Source organism: Notamacropus eugenii, chromosome 5 (assembly GCF_028372415.1).
Source record: "Notamacropus eugenii isolate mMacEug1 chromosome 5, mMacEug1.pri_v2, whole genome shotgun sequence".
Lineage (NCBI taxonomy): Eukaryota > Metazoa > Chordata > Mammalia > Diprotodontia > Macropodidae > Notamacropus > Notamacropus eugenii.
The window spans coordinates 420,505,096-420,523,998 of record NC_092876.1 but is presented as its reverse complement, the minus strand read 5'-3'; the positions used below and the strand labels follow the sequence as shown (position 1 = coordinate 420,523,998).

Below are 18,903 nucleotides of genomic sequence, written 5' to 3'. Positions count from 1 at the left end.
CATAGATTTTTGTTAAAAAAAAAAACTGAAGAGTTTCAGTAGTATAGGGGATAAAAACTATATTTTATGGAGCTGAAAAATTGGTTGGTGAGAAAATGGATATCTTTCTAAGATGAGTTTGGCAGCAAAAAGGCATTGATATGTGTGATGATAACCAGGGAAGGTCAACTGTAGATTTTTTTTTTTAAGGATGAGAGAAACAGAACATGTTTGAGGGAAGGAAGATGATAATACAGAGGGGAGAGGTTGAAGAGAGAGAATAATGGATGGGTCAAATGTCACATGTAGTTTTGTATGCTAGTTGGTATCGCACAAGGGAGAATATTTATTTTTCTCCTTTACAATGAGATGTCACCATTTTAGTGTGACTGATGATTTCAAACTGGAAATGGAAAATGAGAAAAGAGGTCAGGTGGCAGATGAAGTACCAATCCAAAGCTGTAACCATACTAATGCTGGGGAAAGATCTAGTGTCTGGAATAACCATGCGGCTATTCACTTGCTCGATTTTTCCTGCTATTAGCTCTGTTAGTGTCCTGGGGCATTTCAGGAAACTGCTTGGATTTGTACACAGGTTTCTTGGAATCAGTGGCAGGAAAGTGTAAATCAAGACCGTTATATTACATCAAATAAACAGAGATTGGTCAGAGGAATGGGAGGAAGGGTGGAATAATTAATCAAAATGATGATATAAATCTTTTCAAATAGATAAAAAAATTAAAAAAAACATAATTCAGGTGTGATGGTTCATGATCACTTGGATTACTTGAGCTTGGGCGTTGATTTGGTAGGTCTTCACTAAGTCAGGCGAAACCCCTGGGATGGGGTAGCATCACGATGCCTAAGGAGGGGTAAACTGGCCCGAGTCAGAAAGAGAGTAGGTCAGATCTTCTGTGCTGATCAGCAGTGGGATGGAGTGGTGAGGAGCTGCTGCCTAAGCAGGATAGGGAGAGAGAGAGGGGAAGGAAGAAAGGAAAAAAGGAAGGGATAAAAGACAAAAGGTAAGAAAGGGGAAAAAGGAGAAAAGATAACTTCTAAATTATTTGTTATTTATTGGAAACAATTATGCTTGTTTTTCCACAAAAGTGCATGCTGAAGCAGAAATAGCTTTGTTTCTTTGTGAAGAACTCTGAAGCACAAATGCTGATCAAAACTAACCACTCATTTTGAAGGATCCATGGACGAGAACAAGAAGCTGGTCTGATTTCAATTTTATTTTTTGGCAGAGAGAGTGAGAATTAACAAACATTTAGGCTGGAGTTATCCCTGTTACTCACTCATTTCTCCTGAAATATACTTGTTTCTGAATTATGTTTCCTACTAAGGGGAGTCAGAAAAAGCATTTTCTTCTTCCTGGGGTCAGAAAAAGCATTTGCTTAAGTTCTGTGGATGCCAAAGGCAGCCCGATAATTGGGAAGGTTTATGCAGTTGCTGCTGTGGCTCAAAATATTATTTCTCAGCAATGAAATCAGTCATTTTGTTTGCTGGATTTCAAACTTTCTCCAGGAGAGTCTAGTAGGAGACATCCTGAGAGACCAATGCCCAGGAGAAAGCAAGAGATGCTGAAAGTAGAAATCACTAAAATCCATTAAGACTCACAGTCTATAAATCATTTCATAAAGGTTTCTTAAAGCCCTAGATCCACCATTAACCCCAAGTACTTTCTGTTGATTTTATGGACTTTGGTAAGAATGGATTTCATTTTTGTCTCCAGCACTTAGCACAGAAGCTGTGTTCTTAATAAATACTTGTTGATTGCCTAAGTCCTAAAGTCCTCATCCTCTGGCCATCATCTTGCACTCTATTTCTACTTCAGACCTGGCACTCCAGCTCCCATGCTGGAGACTTGGGCTCTTGAGTGATGGATAGGACAGTGTGCTGGACTTGGAATTAGGAAGATCCAAGTTCAAACCTTGTTTCACACACATACTAGCTGTGTGACCCTAGGTATAAGTCGCTTAACCTCTCACAGCTTGTTTCTTCCTTTGTAAAATGAGGATAGTAGCAACTAAAGAACTACATACATTATGGTTATTATTGTTATATCTAGTCAATGAATCAATCAGTATTTATTAAGTGCATACTATGTGTTAGGCACCAGCTAAGGGCACTGATACAAAAAAAAGTTGTAGTCCTGGACCTCAAGGAGCTTATAATCTAATAAGGGAGACAACACGCAAACAGACATACACAAAGCAAGCTATATGTAAGATAAACAGGAAATAATTAACAGAGCAAGGGCACTGGAATTAAGAGGGGTTAGGGAAGGCTTCCTATAGAAGGTGGGATTCTAACTGGGACTTAAAGGAAGCTAGGGAGGTCAGCAGTCAGAGCAGAAGAACACTCCAGGCATGGGGGATAGTCAGAGAAAATGCCTGAAGTGAAGAAATGGAGCATCATTTGTAAAATAGCCCAGAAGCAAGTACCTGGCCCCAAATTTAACATGTTGCATCCCAGCCATCTTCCTGCCATGCCACCTTGGTGTACCCATGACTGCCTACCCCTTCTCTCTTCCCACTTCCTGCACAGAGAATATTAATCAAATAATCACCCCTAGAAAGGATATGTTAATCAATTGCCCTGAACTTCTACTTCACATCACATTGACTTCTCAAAAACAAAAAAACCCACCCTGGCTACCACTTCCCTGTATATGTTGTCTTCCTCTATTAGAACATGCTTCAGAGAAGGAACTGTCTTCTTGTATTTGTTCCTCTAGAATCTAGTGTTTGGCATAATGCCTGGAACATAATAAATGCTTAATAAACATCCATTCATTTGTTCATTTTTCAAGTCTGTAAAGTCTGAAAGAAGAAAGACTATTTATAGTTGTAACCTGGAGCTTAAGTTTAGATGTCCATATAATACTCTCCTCCTGAAGTGTGGTGAAAATTTGAAGAGTTCCTCTGGCTTTGATGGAGCACACATTTGGTTCCAGGCTTTCTTCAGGAATAGGTTCTTGATGGGAGAGAAAGATTCTAGGAATCTGACATGTAGAGGAGCTAGAATACTGAACTTGTCCTTATTCCCAGTTTGCCACACTGGAAACTTCAGGAAATCTCTTTAGGGTACAGCTAAGATACAGAAGAGTTCCTTTACTCTGTGTATTGTTTGGTGTGTTCTCATCTGTATAACTTCTCTGATTTCTGTTTACTATTAGCTTGGATAAATGGATTAACTCACTCTGCTCCATTACTGTGGTCTTGGAGGAGAGACAAGCTTTGAAATTCTCCTTACCTGTTAAGGAACTTCAAAGAGGAAAGGCAGTATGAACCCCAAAACTCATTCCTCTAGACTAGCAATAGAGGAGGTAGATAGATCTAATCCTAGTCTGGCATCCACACTCTGAGGAGAGAACAGAAAGAGTACCCCTCCTAGTAGGAATCAAAGTCTCCCTTGAAGAAGGGTGGATGAGATTCTGTAAATATCAGTTCAGGACCCTCTGGGAAGAGCAACCTTTAGGTAGACACAGTGTGTACATATAACCTATATGGGACACATACACACACACCCACCCACCCCACCCCTCTTTATAGTCATCCTCAACTAGATTTTATGTTAATCTTTAGAGGTAAAATGGCCCATTCATGGATATTCACAAATGACAACTGAGAAAAGTAACATGGACTTTAGAGTTAGAAGAATTATTTTAAGTCCTTGCTTTGAGACTACAAGTGATAGGAGAGGGAAAAAAGAAGAAATTCAATCAATTATTAAGCAACTACTGTGTATTAAGCACTAGGCAGAAAGGACCACTGGTTCACTTAACAATGTATTTCCTTTAACAGAGGCTGTTTTGAAGCAATTTAACAATTTCTAAATTTCATTCCAAACTGTGAGAAAATTTTAATCACTCTTTAAAAGAAAGTTCTAGAGATGGAGATACACTGATCTTCAGTTTCAGAAAAATAACTCATTTTCTAGGTCAATTTTTTGAAATGAAAAAGTGCATATTATTTGGTAAGCACTAGATTTTTTTGAGATATCTTTTGTTTTCATATTGCCAAAATTTCTGCCTGTGTCTTTCATAGTGACATTCTTACTGATAGAAACAAGGAAAATTTAGTGTTTCATATCTGTGGATCCCCATCCTACTACACTGCAAATGCCTTTACATCTTTTTCTATGTAATTTTGCAAAAGTCACTGTGTATAGTTTTCTTGACTCTGCTTACCTCATTTTGTATCAGTTTATATAAATCTTTTCATGCTTCTCCATATTTATCATTCTTTTTTTCATAATCACAGCATTATGCTTTTACATTCATGCACCACAACTTTGTTTAGCCATTTCCCCAACACAATGAACTTTTATTTTGCAGTTTTTTCACTACCACAGAAAGTGCTGCTACAAATATATTGACATATATGGAGGCTTTCTTTTTGTCAATAATCTCCTTGAGGTGTATGTCTAACAATGGAATCCCTAAGTCAAAGGGGATGATCATTTTAGCTACTTTATTTGCATAATTCTCAATTTCTATGAAAATGGATGTCAAACTTACAACTCAATTAATAATCAATTTTGCTCTTCCTGTCTTTCTATAACCCGTCCTTTCTTTGGCCATCTTTTGTCATCTTTACCAATTTGCAGGGCGCGAGGTGAAACCTCAAGGTTGTTTATGTTTTAGAGCTCTCTCATTATCAGAGATTTAGAGCATTCTTTCATGTTAATACCTTGCAATTCTTCTTTATAGAAGTATGTGCTCATTTTCCTTAACCATACCTACCTTTACTTCTTTATCTTGTTTTACTGATAGCATTTCTGGAACCATACACAATAATAGGGAGGAGAGTAGGCATCTTTGCTTTATTCTGTTTCTATTGGGAAAGTTTCTACTCTATCACCATGGCATATGATGTGTTTTTGGGAAATATTTTTCATGATGCTAAAAAATGTCCCTGAATGGCTACACTTTGTGACAGATTTTTTTTTTTTAAAGCATGAATGATTTGTGTTTTATTAAAGGCTTTTTTTTATATCGAATGAGAACAGCATGTGGTTGTGGATGTTTTTGTTTTTAACATGATTATATTGTTTTCCTAATATTTAACTACCCCAACTCCTTGAAATAAATCCAACTTGGTCGTAACGACTTATTGGATGAACTGTGATAGTCTGAGAAGATATTTTTAAAGAATTTTTGAATCACATTCATTCAATGATGTTGGTCTATGGATTTCCTTTGCTTTAGTATTCCTGGTTTAGGCATTGAACTACATTTCTTTCATAAAAGGAGTCTGGCAGGGTGTCCTTTCTCAGTTTCTGAAAAAAAAATTGTGTAGTATTTATTATTCTTAAAAAAAAAATTGATAGAATTCTTCTGCAAATTCATCAGTACCATGAGTTTTTTCCTTTGGTAGTTCCTTTATTGGTCATTTCTATCTTCTTTTCTGAGATTGAATTATTTAATACCTTTGAAGGCACTTCTGGATTTTGTGTTCTAAGTTTTGTTGGCATATACCTGCAGTATAGGTTTTGATAATTTTTAAAAAATTTCTTCAGGTTTTGTTACCATTTCACCATGTTCATTTTGCTGATTTGATTTTCTAACCTCTTCTTTTTAATCAGGTTGGTCAGATTTATCAACTTTATTAGTCTTTTAAAATAATCAGCTTTTAGTTTATCAATTGTTCAGTAGCTGTTCCATTTTGCCAGTTTATTTCTCTTGATTTTTAAGATTTCCCATTTTTTTCCTTTTGCTTATTTTGGGTTTCTGATTTTTTGAAAAATACATTCAGTTCATTAATCCTCTTTTAAAATTGTGCATTATAATGTATGTATATCTCTATACACACATGTGCATGTTTGTATCTTAATTATCTCTATCCTCTCCAACCCCTCCTCCACACCCCAGCACTGCTTCATGTCCATCTCAGAAATGTGGTATGTTATCTTTGTCTTTCACATAATCATTAATTACTTCTTTGACTTATTCCTTGATCCTCTAGTTATAAGAGATTACATCATTGTCTCCATTTAGATTTTGTGTGTGTGTGTACTTTGTTAATATGTTTACTGTGTCATGGTATATAAAGAATAAGTTAATTAATATTCCTGCATTTTTATATTTATTTGTAATTTCTATCCCAGTATGTCAATTTTTGTAAAAGTACCATGTGGTGATAAGAAATATGTTAAAAAACTCCTTAGCTGTCTCATTCAGAAGGTATCACGGAGTCTTTTACCTCTCATGCCGTCAGCAACTCTTTCAATTCTCTAATTTCCCTTATATTTGCTTACTGTATTGGGCCAGCTCTGAGAGAGGAGCATTAGAGTCTCCTCCTTTTATTGCATTGCTGTCTTTGTGCATGTCAGTTAATTCTTCAGTTGATCTCTTTTTCTGCATTCTGAACTTTTACATGTTTATTCATGGTCTGCATACTTATTTATTCCTTCTTTAGCTTTGTGTTCCACATCAGTTTGAGTTTCTTCTTCTTAACAACTCAGTTACTGACCGTAGACCTTGTCCTTTTACCTTTTTTGTGTGCTTCTGCCTCACTTTTAGAAGTATCAATTCATGAGGTAAAGAGGGTATAAATGATGCCTAATGACATGAATTTTCCTGTGTCATATTGTGCAGGTTAATTCTGTACCCTGCCTTACCACGATCATTTTCTTTCTCATTTGCCACACCATTTCTTCTCTGGGCCCATGTGCTGCCACCCTTCTGGGTGCTGGCTGCCCCAGGGGAAGTCTGATTTCCCTCATCCTAAGAAAGATTACAGTTCAGGGAGGTACAAGACTATAAAAGGAAGCAGTCTCCAGTGCACCAAATGCTTGGAGATGAGACCATTTTCAGATCCATACCAATCCCATACAAATGACATCTCTCCTCCCATGGAAATGCTCTTCAGTAGAATCTCCTCTCACTTGGGATGGAATGAAACAAGCATCTACTAAGGGCCTACTATGCACCACGCACTGCGCTAAGTGCTTTGCAAATATTATCTCATTTGATCTTCATGGCAACATTGAGGGGCAGGTGCTGTTACTATTCTTACATCTAAGGAAACTGAGGCAGACAGAAGTTAAGTGACTTGTCCAGGGTTACAGCAAGGAAAGGTGTGAGAGCTGATCTGAACGGAGGTCTTCCTGACTCCAGTTCAGTGCTCTATCCACCGTGCCATCTTATGACTCAGGTGAACACTGTGTCAAGATCTTGTACTTTCCCAGCTTCAATCCCTTCTTTTGCCATGTGTTCTCCTGCAGCCCTTCCTGCATTAAGGATATAGGAGTTATCTTCCCTTTGTTGTTTACCCATGGACTTGACTAGGGCACATCATTCTAACAGGAGTGTGGCTGTGAGGCAGGGGTATTTTGGCTTGGGAAGTTACAGTGGAGCCATAGAGAAATACCTGAACACAAACTTTCTAGTAGCAATATCAGTATTGGTTTCATTATAGCTGCAGAATGAGGAAGCTCAGATAGGGTGGAGGGTATGGTAAGGGAAGCATGGCTGGAGCTGGTCTAGATACAATGGGCCATTGACAAATGAAGACGGGAGCCAGAGGAGCCATAACCTGTCTTCTTTTTTTACTAATATATTGCATTTAAGTAGTCTGAATGTTAAAAAAAAATCACTTTATAAACTTTTTAATGTAGAGTAGCTCACTTTGTGTTAAAAAAAAAAAGCTCAGGAATATCATAAATTAATTCCATAAAAGCTGAGAATTACATAAATGATATTACAGGGTCAGTTTAATAGGAAATGAGTGAGTGGAGGGGGACCTTCTAGCAGGGATGATATTTAAATGACAGAGAAGTTAGATGTACCAGGGAATGGAAGCTCAAGTTCAAACTGAGTTAGTCTAATCTGGAGATACTGGCCAAGAGATGCTACCAAAAAGCTTGAGATGCTGGTTACAATACCTTAATATTTTAATAAAATATCATTGCATGAATGCAACATGAGTGCAATGAATTGTTGCATGTTGCAAATATCGGTGCAGGAATTTTAAGTTACACTGTACTGATTTTTGAGCTCTTTGATGAATATGGCAACGGTAGGCATTTCTTGAGACAATTTCTACTTCGTGTCAGGTTACCTGTACTGCAGCTTAAATAATCTGATCAGAAAAATTATGACCAGTCTTTGAAGAAATTATGAATTAATAGCAGAATAAGGACACTTTCAAGATGCTGTCTATTGCAGACAGAATGCTAATCTTGGAATCAGGAAGGCCTGGGTTCAAATCCTCATATACTTATTGTGTGAATTTCAGCAAGTCACTTAACCTCACTGGGCCTTAGTCTCCTCTTTTGTAAAATGAGAATAAGAGCACTTACCACAGAGTTATCTATAAGCATAAGCTATTATTATCATGCTTATTTATATTCACCTCAGTAGACAAAAATTCAATATTTAATGAACAGAGATGCCCAAGTTGTTTTAACAATAAAAAAATGGCTGAAATTTTGCATTTTTAAAAAGTGAATACTGAATGATGCAACAAGATAGTTATTTTAACATCTTCCATTTAGCCATGAGAAATTAGCCTAGAAAAGCTATACTTTTTCCATTGTCCTTTATGTAAAAGATATATTGATCAACTGAATAAAATTATGAGGAACATTAAAAAAGTTTCAAAATCTTACAATGTAAATAAACTTGTATTTAGAAGTAAAATTTTGGTGTACTGGAGCTCTTAAATCCATGTAATCCAAGTCACTGAATCCCTCCTACATGAATCACAGATCTGAGAAGAAATAAATTTTTTTTAAAAACTTCTTTAATGTATTACCAAATCTCCTAGAATCCTAGGATTTTAAGATTGGGACCATTATTATGTGATCAAGAAGATAAGATGATTTAAAATATCGGAGTAGGAAAGTAAAACATTAACTACTAAATGCAAAAACATTAAGGTGGTATTTATTTGAAAGGTTACTGGGTCAACAATAACTACAAAGCACATTACAAGATTTCACTGAAATAAGAAGAATCTTTAAAATAGGTGCCCAATAAGTATTAGAGAAACCCACCAACTTCAAAAACAATGCAGACCACATTTAAAATGTTTCTTTTTTCCCCAACCATTCCAGTTTTAGAGAAATGGAATTTATTCAGGATTAACTGATAGAGTAGTTAAACTTTCTGTCTATATATCATTAAATTCAAGATTTATTTCTTACCAGTTTTTGAAACTTGCTTAGGAGTAAAATCTTTGAGTTGATTAATACATTAAGCTAAACATAGGCTGAACTCTTCCCTTCACCCAATACCGTGGTTGAGAGTAAAATGTGAGTGCAATCACATTTTTTCCTTTTAGAGATATCTCATTTTAAGCTGAAGTCTATATTTGGGAACAAATTTGGAAAGAGGATGATGGTGATGTTATTCAACCTTTGTTTTCTTCATAATGTGGTGAGCATGGAGAGTAAACTTAATAAATAATCGTGTGTGTGTGAACAAATTCTACTTTTACTATTAAAGAATGAATTCCAAGTTCAGGGTTTCTGGTAGCCTATATAGTAACATTTATAGTCTATACCATTTAGAGAACTAAGTAATTTTACTAATATTGAATAAAATCTACTTCCAATAAAAATACAGGGGGAAGGAACATTAGACAGATTATAAACTTATGCATAAAATCACATTAGAATAGACTCATGAAATAAAAAGCAAAGCTAAGCCTGGCATATCTGAGAGAGGGTTAGATTGGAATACTTCAATCAAAATCAAGACCAATGCTTAAATATCTGGTACAGATTATAAAACCATGGCTTCCTCAAATTTACTTTTAATGGAGATTACAGTAAAGGAACAAAGCAGATAATCATTTTCAAACAACCACATTTTCCCAAGCATTAAGGGGAAAATGAGACGGTTTAACAGGTCAAGCTAAAAGCTGTAACTCAAAATACATTTCTTAATGGAACCTCTCAATCTCTGAGTGTCTCTCTCTCCAATAAAAACTCTGACACTAAATTTAGTCACTTTGCTATACGTAAAGATGTGATCAAAGAGTCATAGATGTTGGAAGTGAAAAATCCTTAGGGATCATGGGTACATTTTACAGATGAGGAAACCTTATTTTATTTGCAGACATCTGATTTCTTGTCCAAATTAGCAGTAAAAAAAAAATCTTATTCATATGTTAAGCAATAATCACCCATTTTATGACTATGTACTATTATGTAGTAGAGTAATAGTTTTTCTTCAAATATATGTATAGGCTTCACATATTCATGTGTATTTTGTGTTTGCAATATAGTTACTTATGCTCAACATTAATATTTAAGGAACTTTTGGCTAAGTGGAATAGCAGTAAGGCAGTTGTTAAATTTTAAGTAGGCCGGCCTGATCCAGAAAGTGCAGGAAATTCTTCTGCTAACAGGACATATTCACGGCATGTTGGGCATGTACTTTGTTCTTTAAGCCACTGCTCAATACACTGAAAATAAGGGGAAAAATCCATAAATATCTGCCCATAACATTGTTCTCTCAATACTGTTGGAGTGGGCATTTCTATTCACATTTAGGGACAATGTTCTCACAGCCCAATTAGTTGATGTCACTTCTGAGCTCACACCTAATGTAGGGGGCCCAATGCTCCCTATACTCTATAAGCCATTTCTGTCCAGGCAGGAAGCACACAAGAAGTTCTGAGAAGAGTTTCTGCCTCACAATTAGGTTACTTTATCAGCTGCTGACACTCTGAGTTACTTCTTAAGGCTTCCTTGACTTCTGGCCTTACTTTGACTACACACTCTCCCTGTGTGCCTGACTGCTCTGTTTCTCCCTATCACTCGTGATTCTCTGGTCTAAACACCACTTATAAGGATGCACCTGTTTCATAATTTCCATAAGTAAACATTTTGGCCTCTGGCCCTGATTCCATAAATTCTTAATTCCTCTGCCTAAGGAATGGTTTCGTTCTTTCTACTTATACCCTAATCTTAGCACATTAATACTTGGGCACCTAAAATAATTGCTGATAAACTAATTTGTGCCGAGGCTGTCTTTACCTTGGCTCTTTTCAGACTCTGAACTGTCAGACAGTTCTAACTTATTCTCATATTTCTATTTTATTTCTATCCAGGTCTCTGTATAATAGTATTAACTAGAAGTTACTTATGTATTATTATATTATAAACTAATGAATATCAACATTTCCATGTATAAAGGAAAACAAAGACTGTATTTTCTTTTCTTTTTTAAAAGGTAAGTAAAAGAATTGATTAGGGACCCTGTTTAACCTAGTAGTACAAGAGTTAGATTAATGCTAAATAATAATCATTAACTACAACATGTGAAAAATTATGTATAAACCTCAATGGTACTATTGCTCAAAAAGCCTCTTGATCTGAGGTAGTCAGTCTGACCAAGTCTAAGAACCAAGATTCCCCAGCTTCCACAACGAGGAAGCACAAGGCAGCACAGAGCTGGAGGGAGCAGGTCCTTCATTACATACGTGGCCTTTTCAAGTCTTAGTTTTTTCATTTCTAAGATGAGGGAGCTGGACTTTTCCTTCCAAGTCTAAATCTCTTTGCCCAATATGTAATTTACTACACAAACTAAAACAAATGCATGCTTTAAAATCTATTTACAAACATTTAAATTTGTAACTGTAATTTTTAATTACAGAGTTGATAAAATTTATAATGGAAAGGTGGGCATTTGTTTTGCTTAACTATGCTATTTATAAAAAGAGTTTTATTTTTCTTGCGTTCTCATTGGTAAGGGGGAGAAGGCAGACTTTTGTTGAGCGAAAAAAATTAATTAAAAAATCTAATGGTACTTTCTGTTCTAAGCTTCCTTAACACAGCCTCATGTGAAATTTATCAGTCATAGAATTTTGGAATTAAAGAGGAACTCAGAATAGCATCTGGTCCAAGTATCTTGTTTTAGGGCTCAGGAAATAGGCTGAGCAAGCTGACATGACTTGCCTGAAGAACCACATGTTGCAGACCAGCCATTCCTGCTGTAGTTCCTAATGTCCTGAACACAGACAGAAGCATTTTGATATCTGGGAGGTTTATAAAGAAGACTGTTTTTTGAAAGACATATATGCAAATAAAATGAAAATTAGTTTTTAAAAAGTTTAGTATACTCAGATGCAAAGATGCATGCATGAATGCACACCTCCCAAAAATCGCCTCCATTAAAGGAAATGAGACCTAGAATGTTAACAGTTGCTCTTCAATGAAATAGAAATCATACCCATTTGTGAAACTGGTGCCCACAATCCATCTCACAGACATGTTCCTGGTTTAGGTCTTCGTAGCATATTATACAGGGATCATCACTGGAGGCCTGTGGAAACAAAGACACTCAAACACTGAAAAATAACTATCACACGCATTTCTTGTCAGGAACTTCTTTCAAGCTTCTAACGAAATAAAATGACGTTCATTTTTCAATAAAAGCTTAAGGGCTGAATCGACCAGGCCTAGAAGTGAAAGTATATAGTTGGGCTGAAGATGCTCTGCTTAAAAAAAAAGCCATCCAAAAAACCCCCAACAAAACCCAGCAACAACAAACAAAGGGAGCTATGTCTGCTTGTTAGAAAACCATGGAGTTGCATGGGAGGAAATGAAAGTGAAACTCACAGGGGAATCATTGGATTTTTGCCACTCTGACTTGGAGGGTCCTCCAACAGCTACCCAAGGTCTGTTGGCAGCTGTGTGGGACGCTGGGACTATGGAGGGACTAGATACTGATACATTTTCTGCTGAATTTCTAAGACCAGAAGATTCAGCAGCAGCACTTGATACAGTCTCCATGTCATTTTCTTGAACTGCCTAAAAAAATTTAGGAACAAAAACACCACCAAAGCATCAATACAACAAAAAATATTTTCCAGCCGAGTTTATGGCTTCTTATGTTGTAAATTGGAGCAGTGTTAGTTATATTACAAAAATCCATGTGAATAAAATAAGAAGCACTTACTGCATCTGTTTAAATACTAACCGTTTTTTTATTTTGCTCGTCTAGAATGAGTTCTGTTACACTTCTGACAATTTCCTCAGACTCCAAACTTGTATGTGTGGTTCTGTCTTGATTTTGCACTTTTTGGATGAAATCCAGAAGTTCACCACTGAGGGGGAAAGAAGAGGGGACGCAGGAGTGGTAGTCAGTGCTCTGAATTATTAAGGCAGTAGTCATCCAACAAACATTTAAAAAACTACCTCTTCTGTACACCCTGGCCACCTCTGCTTCACGGGGTCCCTCTCTTCCTTCAAGATGCAGCATGAGCACTCCATTTTAGCTGAAGCCTTTTCTGACTGTCCAAACAGGCGGTTTCCTCTTTACCTTATATTGACTTACTTTCTACTTCTTTGTATTTGTCCTCATTAGGTTCTGCATACACTTACATATGGCTGCCAGGTTAGAATGTAAACTTCTGGAGAGTAACAATTGTTTCCTTCTTTATATCTTTTCCCAGCACAGAGTCTTGACATATAAATACAAGATGATTTTGGAGGAAAGACACTCGTAGTCGGGGCACTAAAGAAAAGCCTCACTGAGTACTATGATACTGGTACTTTATAGTTAGTAGGTGGCAGCTGATCTGGGCCTGGGAGAATAGGTATGAGAAGGGAAGAGATTCTCCAAATGGGGCAGTCAGCTGTAGCAAAGGTGTGTAGGAAGGAAATGAAGTGCTTTGCATGAAGAATAACAAGAAGGCTAGTTGGCCTAGATCACAGGGTGTCTATTCAGTCAATAAACTACGTGCTAAGGCACTGTGCTAGGCGCTCTGGAGACAAAGAGGTGAGACAGTCTCTGCCCTTGAGGACTTGACAATCCAATGAGGGAGATACTATGCAAATTACGATGGACAAATAAGCTACAGGATAAATTAAAAAGATAATTAAAATAAAGAAGGCACTGGAATGAAGAGGATTTGGGAGAGGCTTCTTGTGGAAGCCAGGGAAGCCAAAAGCCAGAGATTAGGAGGACGGCATTCCAGGGATGGGGGACAGCCAGAGATAATGTCCAGGGTTAAGAGATGGAGTGTCTGGTTCCTGGAACAGTAAGGAGGCCAGTGCCACTCAGTCAAAGAGTAAATGTTAAAGAGTAAGGTGTAAGAAGACTAGAAAGGTGGGGGGTGCAGGGGACTAAGTTATGAAGAGCTTTGAACTCCAAACAGAGGATTCTGCATTTGATTCTAAAGGTGATAGAAAGCCACTAGAGTTTTTTGAGTAGGAGTGCGTCACATGGTTGGTCCTGTGCTTTAGGAAAGTCACTCTGATGGCTGGATGGAGGACAGGTCAGAGGGAGGGGAGACTTGGGGAAGACAGACCTATCTGCGCATCACTGCAGTCATTCAAGCTTGCAGTTGGAAGGGTCTGCACCAGCGTGGTGATTGTATCAGAATAAGAAGAAGGCATGTTTGAAAGATGATCGCAGATGAAATTGGTGAGTCTTGGCAATAACTGGATGGGGGGAGGGGATGACAGATAGTGAGAAGTTGAGGATGACACCTAGGTTGCAGGGGGGGCCTAGGGATGGTGTTGCCCTCATCAGTAATAAGGAGCACAGGGAGAGGAGAGGAGGGCTCAGGGGAAACCCATCCTTTTTGGATGAGTTGTATTCAAGATATCTATGTAACATCCAGTTCAAGGTGTCTGAAATGCAGCTGGAAATGTGACACTGAAAGGGCAAGATTTGCATATTGGAGAACCATCATTACTGTCACAGGGAAGATGATTGTATCCATGGGAAGTGATGAGACCAAGTCAGAGAATCTAGAAAAGCGGGTCCTGGACAGAACACTGTGGGATCCCTACAACTACAGGGCATGCTCTAGATCAGGGCTTCTTAAACCATGGAGGTTGTGACTGGAAAAAGTTGAAGAAGCCCTAATCTAGATGAGGATCTAGCAAAGGACACTGAAAAGGAATGGTCTGAAGGTAGAAGTTGGAATGTAAGAAGACTGAGAGGAGAGGACATGGAGTCTTCCTCTGGTAGATGACCCTTCTAAAAAGTTTAGCCACAAAGGCGGAAGAACTATAAGACAATAGTTAGTGGGGATAGAAGCATCAGAAAAGGTTTTCTGAGGATGGGGGAGACACGGGCATGTTTAGTCAGTAGAGGAGGAGGTAGAAGAGAGGGAGGGTTTGAAGAGAAGTTAAGAGCACAGATGATGTGGGATCGCAGAATGAAGCAGACCATTTTCTCCTGTGTTGTTTTATTTTTCACTTTCTCCCATTCACTTTAATTCTTCTATGCAAAATGACTAAGGTGAAAATGTATTTAATAGGAACGTATGTGTAGAACCTCTATAAGACTGTACACCATCTTGGGGAGGGAGGAGGTAAGGAGAGGAAAAAATCTAAGATATATGGAAGTGATTGTAGAAAACTGAAAACAAATGAAATAATTTAAAAAATGAGCAGAGATGATGAAGGGAGGGGAGATGTAATCATTTGGGAAGCAGAGGGGTACGCCTTAGTAATAAGTGACACAGGGATGAAGGAGGAGATAGTGGTAGAGGCACATGAATGAGATGAGATGAGGAACAGGAAACTTAAGGTGAAAGGACTCAAGTTTTTCTATTAAGTATGAAGCAAGATTCTCAGCTGATAGGGTAGGGGAGTCTGAGGAGAGACACAAAGATTTGGAAGAGCCACTGTGGAAAGTGGGAGGAAGGGAGGGCCACACTGAGGGTGAGTAACATAAATCTGTGATGGGCCCAGGCACAACTATTGTATGATTTCTTCCCTCCCCCAATTTTCAGTAATGATCTCTGTTAACAGGAAACCTAGCTTCACATAGATACTATACTGCCTAAGTCTCAGCTCCAAGTAGGATGGGTTGTGGCTAATTGTCTTATTTAGATTTTTAGGAGAATGGTGTCTATTTTGAAGGAAATTATCCTATTATAGAATTTGGAGCTAGAATAGACCTTGGAGATTCCTCTAATCCCATTCCTTCATTTTACAGTTAAAAAAAAAAACAAAATAAAACAGGGGTCCAGAGTGGTGAAGTGAATCCGACCTAGTAAACATACAACCATTGCCTATGAGGTAAAATCTCTCCCAGAAAAGATAACACAATCATTAATACAAGGAAGCCAGCCTTGAATTAATCAGAGAAAGAAAAATTATAAAGAGAGAGAGCAACGGAAATGCCCTGGCACCTAGGCAGGCACTTCAAACCTGTGCCTAGCACTAAAGTACCTGAAGTTACAAGGTGGGGCAGACACCAGCCCTGGGAGAAAATGGAGGTCACAAGACATCAAGAAGCTACTTCTGGGGAAAGAGTTCACCCACCCCCTAGAGGACTGGGGGGCGGGAGGAGGCAGTACAACAGAGCCCTGAATTTCATGGACAGACTGCTAAAAGCTAGATATGAAGAGATCCCAAAGTGGTATCAGAATGAGGACTCGAGTTAAGGCTTTGAGCCGGATTGCTGCACCCGGTTTGCCAATCTTAGGGGTGTAGGACATTACATTAACTCATTTTTAGCTACTACTCTCCATGACCCAATCTTTGAGGAAGTAAGTTTTTCTTATTTAATGAGATAAGGATGACTCTGTTTAAAAAATATGCTTTCCCCTCCACCCCCCAGATTTATTAATTGAAGTATCACGCCAGACCAGCATATTCCATATTTATTCATCTCTCTAGAAGGTAGTTTAATTAGGGATAAACTTTCCAACTATACATTTCTGCAAAAACAAGTCATGCCTCTTAAGGCAGAGCTCATAAACTGTAAGTAGCTACTGACCCTCACATTATTTGTAATATAGTATTCCTTAAATAAGAAGCAAATCAGGGGAACTTAACAGCATGTAATTCATTCACTAATTCAGATGTAAATACACAAAAACATTCTGATTCAACAACAACATTTTTTATTATACCAGCCTCCATGAGTTTTCAAAATCTCAGCAAATCAGCTAGGGCAGTGCTAACTCAATTAGGATTTAAAGTTTGTATTTTAGTAAGAATGTTTTGTTAGAATAGTATGAAATTATCTGTAAATTCATTTCATATTTCAAAAAAAAAGGGGGGATTTATTTAGTAAAACTTTTTAGCAAAGGAGTAATGGAACACCAACATTTCCCTTTAGGGAAGCAGACCCTCATTGGGAAACTAAGGCCTGCTTGGAAAATGATTCAATTAAATCCCACTTTTTATATGAATACCTGCTGTAGTTTGGGAATATGGCTGCCAGATGCTCAATCACACTGTTAAGAGGTTTCTCCTGTGGCTGGTTTGGAGTACTGGCATATGTCTGTGTAGCACCTTTGGAGCTTTGATTAAACTGAGTATCATTTTCAATCAATGACGGTTGGGTGACCTGACATGGATCAGTATAAGATGCTTGTAAAAGCAGAGAAGGTATCTCCATTGAGCAGTCACTGACAGAATGCAGACTGGTGTTCTCAAGTGCCAGAGCTTGGTTTCCAGTTAATAAGTCAGTTGGGGTAATCACTGGACTTTCATCATCAGAACATGAAAATTCAGGAAGTAATTTAGAATGAACTTGTGTAGAATATGTCATAATAGCCGGATCATTAATATGAGCAGACTTGCCTTGAATTAACTAGGAAACAAAATTATAAGGAGACAGATCAATTGACAAATTAATTTTTCCAACATATAAAAGACTGGCTACTACTAGGTATTTTAAGCAAAACGAAGAGCTACAAGGAAAGTTTACATTATCAAATTGCAATTAATGAAAAATTTCCACCTGAAACATTCAAAAATTTTATTTTCTTTTAAATAATTTTTGGCTATAATGCAGCCAACGCTAGGATTCTGATTTCAGTCAACCTTCTATGCTTTATTTATTCTATAAGTTTGTAAAATTCTTTTACCATTTTAAGGAAGATTAGATAATAGTAAAGCATTAACCTTCTTTTGGAGAACAAGCTAATTTCAAAGGCAGTCTAAACAATATCATACTGACTGAAATAATTCATGAAATCTCCTAGAATTTAGGATTACTCATTGTTTTTGAGGTCTCTAGTAATATTAAATATATAAAGTATGCTAGAAGTATAAGTCAAAAAAAGGAAATTCATATTCAAAGCTAATACTGGTTCCCTTTTCTTCTAACCCTTGTCAGGATGACTCTTCATTTATAATATACAAATATATAAACAAATAAGTATAAATAATACTCCAGTTTTTTATTCAGTTTAAGGCAATTATGAACTTTCAAATATTTTTCTAAGTGCCAGCTACTATATGGAGCTTCTTTTGCTAAATATTCTAGTGTGTTTCTTGGAAATAATATGTTATGGAACCAATTTCCTTATTTATTGAGTCTCTACTACACTCACAGCACTGCAATTACAATAGCAGTGTGTGTGAATATTTGAAGGACAATTAGTAAGTCTAAGTCTGGCTAGGTAGAATAATATTACTCCAGCAATTTCTAAATCCAATTTGAAGAATATCCTGTTCACATTTCTATGGTCTAATTATTTTATTTCTCAATTAAAACAAATATCTAGTCAGTGACATGCTTAAGTCCACATGACGTGTCTGTAACACAGAACAAAAGCTGGCATTGTATGAATATCTGACAAAATCCACTAATGGTTATTCTTCACTGTTCCACAAGTTTTAAAACAGCCAGAAGCTTTTGTTGTCTTCTCTCAACTGTTAGTGTCTAAATATACCTCTTCTCCTCTCCTATCTATCGTATATAAGACATCCCTTATAACAAAGACTAAAGAAAAAATATTTCTGATAATGTTGGCTCAGTAAAACCAACCAACACATCTCCAAGTCTGAGAGTATATGCATATTCCACACCCACCGTTCCCTGCTTCTGCAAAAAAGCGAGGGAAGTGCATTTTCTTTTGTTTTTACATCACTTACATTTCCCAATGGAACTCTCTCTCTTTCCCCACTAAAACAAAACCATTTTCATAACAACAAAAAAAAGGGGGCTGGGGTGGGGTGAGTGGGTGTAAAAGTTCAGCAAAATTA

At 37.2% G+C, this 18,903-nt stretch overlaps 1 protein-coding gene across 11 annotated transcripts in view; it reads right to left on the bottom strand.

The window, feature by feature from the left end:
- Nucleotides 1–744: 744 nt before the first annotated feature.
- The window catches only part of TTC3 (tetratricopeptide repeat domain 3), a 149,938-nt gene continuing 131,779 nt past the window's right edge, over nt 745–18,903 (bottom strand). For 5 of the 11 annotated variants that reach the window (XM_072614950.1, XM_072614958.1, XM_072614959.1 and 2 more), the window contains 5 exons: nt 17,103–17,503; nt 12,920–13,046; nt 12,559–12,750; nt 12,170–12,262; nt 8,854–10,400 (listed from right to left, as the gene is read on the bottom strand). In XM_072614950.1, coding sequence (XP_072471051.1) covers nt 10,293–10,400; nt 12,170–12,262; nt 12,559–12,750; nt 12,920–13,046; nt 17,103–17,503 — 921 coding nt within the window. In that variant the 3' untranslated portion in view covers nt 8,854–10,292. Of the gene's footprint in view, nt 935–8,546; nt 8,700–8,853; nt 10,401–12,169; nt 12,263–12,558; nt 12,751–12,919; nt 13,047–17,102; nt 17,504–18,903 lie in introns of those variants that run through there. The other 6 variants (XM_072614952.1, XM_072614954.1, XM_072614953.1 and 3 more) reach the window with 6 other exon arrangements.